At 48.6% G+C, this 11451-nt stretch overlaps 1 protein-coding gene across 2 annotated transcripts in view; it reads right to left on the bottom strand.

The window, feature by feature from the left end:
* Nucleotides 1-2712: 2712 nt before the first annotated feature.
* The window catches only part of LOC122133483 (protein TALPID3-like), a 46748-nt gene continuing 38009 nt past the window's right edge, over nucleotides 2713-11451 (bottom strand). For both annotated transcript variants that reach the window (XM_042709785.1, XM_042709786.1), the window contains 2 exons: nucleotides 10762-10821; nucleotides 2713-3335 (listed from right to left, as the gene is read on the bottom strand). In XM_042709785.1, the coding sequence (XP_042565719.1) occupies nucleotides 3193-3335; nucleotides 10762-10821 (203 nt within the window). In that variant the 3' untranslated portion in view covers nucleotides 2713-3192. The remainder of the gene's footprint in view (nucleotides 3336-10761; nucleotides 10822-11451) is intronic.

Raw genomic sequence — 11451 nt, 5'->3', positions numbered from 1 at the left:
AAGAAAAAGAAGTGTGATATTTAATGTGCAGCCTCAGAGTGTGATCTAAATGTGACCTTTCTCTTGATTAAATGCAAATGCACTCATGCATCCACTTCAGGATGACTACAAGCAGTCACCCAAGGACCAAATACTGAGGAGAAAGGAAGGACATTTAAAAAAGAAAAAAAATTCTGCAAAAATTCCCTTTTCTCCCCTGAGCGTAGAAACATGTCATGCAGTCACACCTAGCACTGGAATCCGCAGGGTGTTTAAATTTTATGATGCCTTTTTATTCATAATTCAACGAGTGCCAAAGTCCCTGGAGCTTCGCTCTGGCAAATGCCACAGCCTCTGAGCTGGCTCGGTGCAGTTGTATTCGGAGTGGTAGGGTCAGGGGAGAGGATGGGGGGGGGGGGGGGGGGGGGGGGGCTGTTGTTGGTAGGATGAGTGTGTGTGTTTTTCGGAGGGGGTAGGGATCTTCCTTGCTGTGCTCTATCCGTGGTTCATTGCAAAGAAAGAGTGGTCAATGTTACGCTCCATTGCCCCCCACTTCCTGGCCTGAACATCTGCTTTTGATAAACAGCTGGACTGGACTGGGACAAACGGAGGTTGAGGAGGGGTGTGTGAGTGTGTGTGTGTGTGTGTGTGTGAGCGCAGGGGTGGGGTGAAGCTGGCCCCCGACCTGCTCTTTTGAGAGTGTCTCTGTGATATCAGGCCAGCACTGTGTTCCAGTCTCCACACTAATTTCCCTCCCCCGAGCACAACCCCTCTCTTTTCTCCTCCACTTCAGAAAAAGAAAGAATGAGAGAGAGAGAGAAAGAGAGAGAGAGAGAGAGAGAGAGAAAGAGAGCAAGAGAGCATGTGTGATGCACTCTGGCTGAGGTCAATGGGGATACATTACAGGAGTGGCTTGGTAATGTATTTAACATGATGTAATATCTCTTTAATATCACCCCACTGGTTTTATCTTTCATGATGTTGCGTTCATAAATTCTATATGTGAACTATATTTACATTTGGTTCTTTGAAGAAAGATTTTCACAGTCGGTGCAGTTGTCTTCGGAGTGGTTGGGTCAGGGAGAGAGGGGGGGTGGGGGGGGTGTTGAGCTCAATAATACATAATCCACCAGCGGAGTGAGAACTTTATATGAACTGTTTGGCACATTATTGATGGATGCAATATATGAACAGAGAGCATACTATCCTCCTGACATCACATACCAAAATGAACAGGAGACAGCACCATGTGTACATCTGTGTGTGTGTGTGTGTGTGGTGTGTGTGTGTGTGTGTGTGTGTATGGTGTGTGTGTGTGCACCCGCTGAAATGCAGGAGCTTCCTGATCATTCTCACGTCGCACCATCTGTCCCGCTCAATCTCTCACTCACTTCTCATTTCCTTCTCTTTATCAGCAGGGCTTATCGCTCCACTTTACTGGGCTCTGCTGGCCCTGAACACAGCCGCCGCTGCCCTGCCTGCCTGCCTTCCAGGGGGTTTGCTCACAGGGCACAGCACTGGTCCCTCCCCTCAGCAGCCAGGCCTCTTCTGCTTGGGCAGACCCTACATCCTGCTGCAACAGTTCAGTCCCAGCTATTTATTTCACTCTAGTAATCACAGTTTTGGTTCATTAAGAACTCCACAGCTGAGTGTGAGGGCTCTTTCCTTCTTTTCGTTCACCCCCCCCCCCCCCCCCCTCCCTCACTTCCTTTTTCTCTCCTCCCCCATCTGTGTGTGTGTTTCTTTATCTTGGCAGGCGGAGGATGAGGGGAACAGGATGCTCATTAGACAGGCTTCATCAGTGCGGGTCCGCTGCAAGGCAGCATCTGATAGGCCCTCCCTCAGGCCTGGAGCCCGGGGAGAGAGAGAGAGAGAGAGAGAGAGAGAGAGAGAGAGAGCGAGAGAGAGTGGTGCTGGGGAGCAAGAGAGAGAGAGAGTGATGTGGTGCTGGGGAACGAGAGAGAGAGGGAGAGAGAGGGAGTGGTGTGGTGCTGGAGAAGGAGAAAGGGAGAGAGAGAGAGAGGGAGAGAGAGAGTGTGGTGATGGGGAAGGAGAAAGGGAGAGGGAGAGAGAGAGAGACAGGGAGAGGGTGTGGTGTGGTGCTGGGGAAGGAGCTGCTGTGTCGTGGCTAAGGGGGGAATGAAGTCACACAGCCACCACACGGTTCTTCTCCCCAAACTGGAGTTGCTCAATCAGGAACGATGACGAGGTGAGGTCTTATGTGGCTGATAGGAGATGCTAGTTTTATGTGCTACTTTTGTTTTCATGAACTCGATTTCAATTGAAAAACATGTTTTTCAATAACTTCAAATGAATTGAACCATTAATCTTAAGCCAATCTTCACCTTTCCCCCCCTGATGCTATGAAGAAACATTGTCCAGTGAACTTCCAGAGGAAAGCGCAGTCTCAGTGTAATGCTCTGAGCTGTGCCATCCCAGTTCTCTGAAATCTGGCTCTGTGGCATGGGAGCTTGTGTCTGTGGGGTGCTAAATGCTGTTTGCGTGACATCGTTGAGTGTGTAGGAGGATTTTAAAGCAGGCCGGGCGATTAAAGCGCTTCCAATGGGATCTCAGCTCCACCGTCAGAGACAGAGTTTTTCACTTAGAGCAATGTGAGTTGAAGCGCTACTTTAAGTGTACTTCCCTGTGTGTGTGTGTGTGTGTGTGTGTGTGTGTGTGTGTGTGTGTGTGTGTGTGTGTCCACTGAGAGAGACTGCAAACCACACAGACAAACACAGTAGATAAAAGATTTATTAGTATTAAAAAAAAAAAGAAGCTTTTTTTATCTCTCAAAAACCACTCAAAACCAACACTCGTCCTTCTCTGGCACCAGACAGATTTCAGAAACACATTGATCTCCTCAGACCCACACTTGAGGCGTAGCGGCAAAGATAACACATAAATAAATCAATACCAAAAAATAAATTATTTCACCCACATACGAGAACAGAATTTAAGATGAAGGGCTTCAAATGCTAAAAAAGTGTGATGAGTGGATCCATGTGAAGCCTCCTGAGTTAAGACACGTGATTGGTCGGAGAGGTTCTGGAGGTTCCTTTGGGGAACTAATGCTGGCCGCGCTGCAGAGGGGCCCCATTCAGAGGGGCCTGTGCCAGGCAGCCGAGGGGCCCGACAGGGAAGGGGGCCCGTGTCAGGGTCGAGGGTAGAGAGGGGGCCCGTGTCAGGGTCGAGGGTAGAGATGGGGGCCCAATGTTAAAAGACATCGTTGGCAGAGGAGTCTGTGTCTCCCTCAATGGTGCTGATGCTGGCTGAGTTCAGCTCTGGAGGGGCGGAGGGCAGACGGATTGACATCTGCCTGACGGCTCCAGCCTCCGCCTGCTGACTGGCTCGCTCTCCTGAAACACACATAAACAGACACACACATGAAAGTTCGAACAGGCCGTCCCAAAACACACATATATTGATTAACACTCACATAGTCATAACTGTCAATCAGTTTCTATTTGCTTTCCATTTTGATCTTCCATCTTGGCTCCTCATTCCTCCCTCTCTCTCTCTCTCTCTCTTTCTCTCTCATGGTTGCACCCTTCTTTCTCTCCTCATCTTTCCATCTGTCTTTTCCCTTGCTACTCTTCCCCTGCCAAAACTCATCTATCTCTCTCTCTTTCACTTCAGCCTTCTCTCTTTCGTTCTTCCTCTTGGAGCGCCACATGTTCTGCAGCTTCGTACTCTTTGCTGACCACATCTTCATCACTCTCTCTTTCCTGCCCTCCCTCCCTCCCTCCATCCATCTGCTGATGCTGCTGAGAGCAAACCAAATCTCTTCCCTCTCTTTCTCTCAATCCTCCTTCCCTGCCTCCATCTTTCTGCTGATGCTGACCACATCTCTCTCTCTCTCTCAGGCCCGTATCTCTGCTCATTGTGTGTAGCTCGTGCCAGAGCCCACAGCCACTTATGCAGGTCAATGGGGCGTGCAGCGGCGTCTGCGCTCCTGTGCACGCCCCCGTCATAGCAGGTCGAGTCAGCAGGGAGACAGGGCCTGCCAAAGCAGTGTGTGTGTGTGTGTGTGTGTGTGTGTGTGTGTGTGTGTGTGTGTGTGTGTGAGTGTGAGTGTGAGTGAGTGAGAGTGTGTGTGAATGATGCAGAAAGGGAGTGCATTTATATTAACATCAACTGTACAATATCTGATGTTTATAACATGGATACACACTGCTTTCTGCTCTATCTGTATATGGAAACTTACAATTTGTTCCCCTCACCCTGTTTCCGAATCTCTTTCAAAATACACGTTGACGTCATTCAAACACCCCCTCCCTCCCACCCACCCACCCCCGATTCAATTTCACAGCACCCATCAGGATTCGATTTCATAGCATCCATCAGGATACTTAAAAACACAGCAAAGTTTGGAATTCACACACGGGCCAAATGGGATGGATCTAGACTGTTCTGTGAGCACGGCTGAGGTGGAGCTGCTGCTGCTGGGTCTGAGTGGCGTTTCTGGAGGAAGGGGTCCTGCCTGGCAGAGTGTTCTCTGCCCTCTGGGCCTGTGGCGCCCACGTGGCGGCTGCCATCCCGCGTGAAGGAGGATGGCAGCGCTCACAAAGAGCAGTCGTGTTTGACAGAGTCAAGATGACTTGTATGTAACACACACACACACACCATGTGCACATGCCAACACATACGCACAAGTACACACATTAACACAAGCATGCAAACACACACATACACACACCCACACCCTGAGCAGATGCTAACACACACACACACACACACACACACACACACACACACACACCACTGCACACTACATGAGAATGAGTGGGTGAGGAAGGCAGAGATAGAGAAAGAAAGTGTCTCACAAACGAAAATAAAAACCAAAAGTGTTGATCCCTGCAGAAAATTACAGTCGTTTCAACTTGGGATGGAGAAAGAAGCATGTCTTTTGTCCTCTGCCAGACTTGGCTAGAGACTTTTATGTAATGACAAACAATAAAAGTCTATAAAAGAGCGCTGCTATGCTTAAAATCTGACACACACACACTATGGTAACCACTGGCATAAAGAGAAATAAAAACAGGGCCAGTCAACATATATGAGCCATCTCTGATCTGGTTTAGGACTACCTCAGGACACATGCGAGATGGCCAGATACTTTGAGTCATCGTTGTGTGTGTGTTTACGTATGTGTGTATGCATGTGTGCGTGTGTGTGTTTAAATGAGTGTGTGTGTGTGTATGCGTTTACGAGCGAGGGAGTGAGTGAGTGAGTGAGTGAGTGAGTGAGTGAGTGAGTGAGTGAGTGTGTGTGTGTGTGTGTGTGTGTGTGTGTGTGTGTGAGTGAGTGAGTGAGTGAGTGAGTGAGTGAGTGTGTGTGTAGGAGGCTGGGTATATGAGGACCCTTGTTACTGTTGAGCAGATGGGCCTGGGTGGCCTCTGGTCTTCAGAGCGAACACTGCCCTCCGGCTGTCCCGCTCAACAGACTCACTACACACTACAACCCCTCAGGCCCGAGAGAGAGAGAGAGAGAGAGAGAGAGAGAGAGAGAGAGAGAGATAGAGAGCAAGAGCGAGAGAGATGGGTAGAGAGATTAATGGACAAAGAGTTGATAGAAAACTAGTGACAATGAGGGAGAAAGAGAAAGTGTGAGAAAGAAACAACCTAAATCACAAAATAGAGAGAGAGGGGGAGAGAGGGAGAGAGAGAGGGGGAGAGAGGGAGAGAGAGTGACGAGATATAGCTGCAGAGTGTGACTTGGCCATAAACACATGAAAAAGAAAAAGAAAAAAATAAAGAAAAAAAAATTCTCTTTTGAAGTTTGTAGAACCCGAGTAAACAGCCCACAGCTAACAGAGGGTCCAATAGGCTGGGCTGTATCAATGCTGTTGCTGTGTGCCACTATGAAACGAATAAACAAGCGGCACAAAAAATATCATAAATGTGCTCTGAGGGGAACACTAAAACCTTTATAGAGATTCCAGACCAGATTCCAAATGAGTGATAGAGAGAAAAAAAAAGAAAGAGAGAGAAAGAAAGAAAGAAAGAAAAGATTGAAAGAAAAATGAGACTTTATCATATTTTCCAGTATCACTCTTGACTTGGGAGATGAAGGAGTTTCACAGCTGGCTCGCTGTTCTGTTCTTGTGTTTGGCTCTTTGTCTTCTTTCATTCAGTCTCTTTTCTCTTTCTCTTTCTCGTTCTCTCTCTCTCTCTTTCTTGCGCGAGGGCCCTCCAGAGGCCTGTGAGAGAACCAGCAGCCTGCCAAGCGTTTGAAGTCTCGGTGACTTCACTGTTGACGTGGGCCTCGACAAATATTCACAGCTGCACAGAAAGAGAGAGCTCCGCAACGAAATGGCCCGGCCATAACCATCAGGGGCGTGGAGGACTGCAAGGAAGATAGGAGGACAAAGCACAGGAGAGGAGAAAGGAGAGGAGAAAACAGAGAGGAGAGGAGGAGAACGTGCCCCTGACATCTACTGAGGGAGCCCACTGAAGGTCTTCAGAGAAATATCTAGACTCCTATTTCATGTTTGCTCAAGGTTCCTTGGTGATTTTTGCACGAGGAGCTTGTGTGGTTGAGAACAGGGGAGGCCGAGATCACACTAGACTCAGAAACGTTGACCTGACCCAATCCACACGGCAACAGAAACCAGATCCACCTCTGAACCCAAGGAGGAGTCCAGGACATTTCCCACACTCATGGGGTCTTCAGTCTGGCAGCGATAACGGGCTGGAAACGCTGAGATTGATCGCTGTCTATTGAAATTGTATTTCTATTTTTCCACTGAGGGTATCAATTCCTGTCGAGGGTGTCAGTGTCCTGTTGAGGGTGTCAGCAGTATTTAGCTTTTTATGTATATTTGCTGTTTTAATATGGTCTGCATTAACTTAAAAAATGGATCTTATTTGTGTGATATCTATATAACATCATGTATATTGCTTTGAATCTTGTTTTAGTACAACATTTGGTACTTTCTTTGTTATCACTGCAGCTCCGCTCCGCGGCTCTGATGTAAGCTGTACCAACACTGATGTGTTGCCATTGGCGATATCATCACAAATTAATGACGGATCATTTTCCTTCAGCTCACACGTGTATTCCTTGCTGAGACCAAGAGTGCACTTATTATCCACTATCTGTTTTGCCAGGGTTTCAAAAATGGCAGCAGCATTTTGTGAAGTTGCAAACTTGTTCACCTACTTAAGACCATGAGATTAAAATATGGCATCGATGACATGGATTGCACTTTCAAGGGGGGGAAAAACCCCCCAAATCAGCCACTCACAAGGGCATTCTTATGCTTTTGAAGATGAGACGGCACCTTGAAAATCTTGACAGGCATCACTAATCTCAGCGTAAAATATGTTTTCGCTCGCTTTGAAGAGAACTCTTTCGCTCTGCACGCCAGGGCTGTTCTGTTGTTCTACTGACATCATTCTGGCCTGCGAGGGCCTCCAGAAGTATCTCCCTGACCTCAAGAAGGTGAACTTCAGGCCGTCCTGAGAGCTCACCATGAGACCATGAGACCATGAGAACGCGTGCTCTCCGAGTCTGAAATGCTGAGCTCACTTGGAGCACCATCACCGCCCCCCCGACCTGGGAGACGCGGGACGGGGAAATGATATATGCCACTGTCAGTTACTGCTGACTTTACAGGATCTGACCACGGCCAGCTCCACATCAAAGCCCAGCGCGCCCCCCTTGAGAGCGAGAGAGAGAGAGAGAGAGAGAGAGAGAGAGAGAGCGAGAGAGAGAGAGAGAAAGAGAGCGTGAGGGGCCATGTGCTTCCAAGAGCCTCTGAAAGGGATAGTATTTTCTCTAAGTGTTTGAAAATGAAGAGCTGTGATCTAGGGATCAGCGTCTTCTGTGTAAATGTCTCATTATTTTCATCGGGGACATCAAACGGATCAGACTAAATCAGAGCTGACATAAATCTCCAAACATGCAGGTTGGTCTGTTATCTGTGTTGAGATGGTTTACAGACTGCGTACACCACTGAGGATTCTCTGAGGGGCCGTATACAGCCAACTAAAGTAGTCGAACTCTTCATGGTTTATCAGGCAGTTTGGGTATGGCTGAACTGCAGCTGAAGAGCTTTGTACACCTTGGCATGTCGGTCATATGAAAAGTGCTTCTTTAGGGATCTGCTAGATCCTCAGAATGGTCCTGAACAGGGGCTTTAGCACTCTCCTCGGAAGCTTTTTGCAGTGTATTGTGCACTTGTCATATGCCTACTCCTTTTGTTGCCACAAATAAACATTTTCTTCCGTCCTGGGGAAGTGTGCTTCTGGGCCATGCAGCCGCCCTGCACGGTTAGGACGGAGAAGGGGAGATGAAACTTTCATGGAGCCAAACAATCTGTTTGTTTTGCTCTCTGCCTGCCCCGTCAGCTGCTGACTGGAGGTAGCCACTGCTGGATCCGAAGACAATAGCTCCATTATGTCTCGCTAAAAAAAGGCCCCTCTCTCTCTCTCTTGCCACGAGCTTGGAGCAGCTGAGAGCTGCATCTCTTATTGATGCCCTGTTACACCGTTCTGCTATCTCCCCTCTCTCCCTGTCCGTCTCACTAATGTGTGGGATGAGCCGAATTGGCGATCTCCAGAACCACTGTCTTACTCTCGCGCATATAACTTCCTCCCTCCCCCCCCCCCCCACACGGCCAGTCCTGGCCGGCTTTAAGTATTCATGGGAGATAAGGCAGGACATGTGCTGCAGTGAACGAGGCCCAGACAAACAGGAAGAGCCGTCAGGGCTGGCGAGTTGACCCCTCTATCTTTCTGCAAGCGAGCAACTCGCTGTTGCTTGGGTTGCTTTCTGCTTATCAAGATTTCCCCTCCTCTGTCTGATGGATGAGAGAAGAGAAGGAAGAAAGATATTTTTTCGGGGAGTAGGAGATGGTCTGAAAGGATGGGTGTTGGCTCAGGATTTCCCAAGGCTTCTCTCGTTCTCTCCTTCCCTGCTCCCTCTCCCCCCTCTTGGTCGGCCACTCAAGGGCAGCTTTGAAGTGCGGTTATAAATACTCGCAGCCAGGGTTTCCATGTTAATTCTATTAACGGCAGAGACATCAAAGTTGGGAAAGATGGTCCACCTCCAATCAACAAATTATTGCGCTGGTTTCCAAAAACAAGTCCCACGCTCCAACGCACGGCTATTTAGATAATCATCTGAAAAGGCCACCAGTATCGACTTCCAGCGAATCCTTCCAGCGGACTCCGAATGTGCCACGTTAGGTGATTACGAGCTTTACATTCGCTTCAAAAAAAGAGGTAGGGAGCTCGTCTTGGATGGCGGACGTGTAGAGTGCAACTCAGATGCGGGGAAGGAATAAGACGACGAGGACAGCCGTAACTCGAGTGTGATTATTTCAGTCATGACATGCTTCAAAGAGTAAGGGGTGGTGGGGGTGGGGTTGCCGGTGGCCAGGGCTGTCAGCATGAAAACCCACACAGTGTTTTCTCAGCGCCCTCCTGAAAGGAGCTTCATGCTATTCCTGCTCTTGGCCCCCTAGCAAGAAACAACCCGGCCGCCAGCGCGCACACAAGAGGATCCAAACACAATAAACAGCGGAAAGACAGGCCGCGAATAGAATGATTGAAAATAGGCCTTCAAAGGACAGGAGAGAGGTGGCGGCGAGGATGACACCCATCTCTCAGCGCAGCGGCTCGTGCTGACGGCTGGCGGTGACTAAGCGGAAATTGGACAGCAACAAAGAGGAGCGGTCAGGGTGTCATCGAGGGTGGGGCTCTGGAGAGGCGCTGCAAAGCGTGATCCAAAGAGGTGCAGCAGGTGTGGAGGTTGAGGCCCAGTGGCAGCGCTGCTTGGGGTAAAAGCATCGGCCACATGAAGAGACGTAGATGTGATGTGATGTGATTATGTGCAGTGTGGGACACAAGGTGTTAGTGGAGATGGCCATGAAAGAGAGAAAAATAAGAGAAGATAAAAAAAAAAAGAGAAATATGGAGAAATACCAATAAAATCACAAAGAGAAAAGAACTGTAGTGTGTGACATGTGAAGTCTAGCTAACTAAATTAACTGTGCTGACCAAAAGTAAATGTGTACTATGTCAAAACCTACAACATCCTGACAAAGACACACACACACACCCACATGCACAGAGGGAGAGGGAGACACGCACACACACACACACCTACACAGAGAGAGCGAGAGAGAGAGAGAGAGAAAGGCACACAGACATAAACAGATCAGGGGTCGTTGCTGTGTTTCTGTGAAAAGACACCTGCAAGCACTTTAAAAGAGTTCTCTTCTCCGCTCCACTCTGAGTGCTTGAGGCTGACAGATGGATCTCACTGCACACCCACCCACCTACTCTCCCTCTCTACCTCTGTTCTCTTCCATCACTCCCTCTCTCTCTCTCTCTCTCTCTCTGTACTCTTCCGTCACTCTCTCCATCTCTCGCCCCCTTGCTCTCACTCCCTTTCTCTCTTTCTTCCAGCCCCAATCTCCCCTGACCCCTCTTCTCTTTTGATTTGAGCCCAGCTGCTGGAGTGGGTAGAGATTAACAGGGAATAGCCTTTTTGGCAGATTCCACCTGGAGGTAGGACTTCTGGAAAGTTCTTTTTCTTTCTTTGTCTCATTTGATGTTTTTTTTAATAGCTCATGAGGCTGGGGGGGGGAGTACTGGGTGGTTAAATCTGGTCCACCCCATGACAATAAACTCCAACAGTAAAATGGGAATAAAAGATCCAGATCACAATGATTTTTCCTGTGCCAGAACACATCTGAAACTAATGAGCGAGTGAAGCTTAGGGGAGGTGATGAAGGCAGAAATGCGCTCATATGCGAAACTATTCACACATTACCATTAACTTTGTCCTCAAAGAAGTCATCCACGTCCTTGTGACCATTCTGGTAGTATGGTTCTGAAAGATAAAAAGAAACATATTATTAATGATAATCCGTCCATTCATACTCATACTCATTCATAGCTCAACTTTAAACAAAAACACAAGGTCTGCCTTCAGCTAAACTCGGCTGCCTGAAAACTCCTTGCCGTCATTCTTCTAGCAGTTTCTCCTGCACAGACTCCCTGGCCAAGAGGAGCCCGCCTGCGTAGAAAAAACAACTTTGATCCCCCACAAGCACGCAGAGCTGCACCTGAGCACGGAAGAGGCCCAGCAGAAACCAACCAGACGTCTCGGGAGGTAAAAACAACCTTCCTGATTTCCTGAAATAGACAAGCGTGAGGAAGTAGAAGAGAGGAGAGCACCTCCACGGGGCCACAGGGTATGGAAAGATAGAGAAAGAGAGAGAGATTGTGAACGACAGAGTAAGACAGAGGGATGGATGTAGACAGACAGAGGCACCACAGGACCTGGTGAACACACCCTACAGGCACAGCTAGGTAGAGGCCAGTCAATTCACCTCTCAATCCTGCTGCACACCGGCACTCCGCTCACACTAAAGAGAGGACTAAAATAACCCACCCAGGGCCACGCTCGCTGGGCTACAGTACACCCATTCAGGGCAGACGCGCCTACGGAGGAAGCTGG

Source organism: Clupea harengus, chromosome 14, assembly GCF_900700415.2.
Source record: "Clupea harengus chromosome 14, Ch_v2.0.2, whole genome shotgun sequence".
NCBI lineage: Eukaryota > Metazoa > Chordata > Actinopteri > Clupeiformes > Clupeidae > Clupea > Clupea harengus.
Note: the sequence above shows the minus strand (reverse complement) of the source record. Positions and strands in the feature narration are given on the sequence as shown.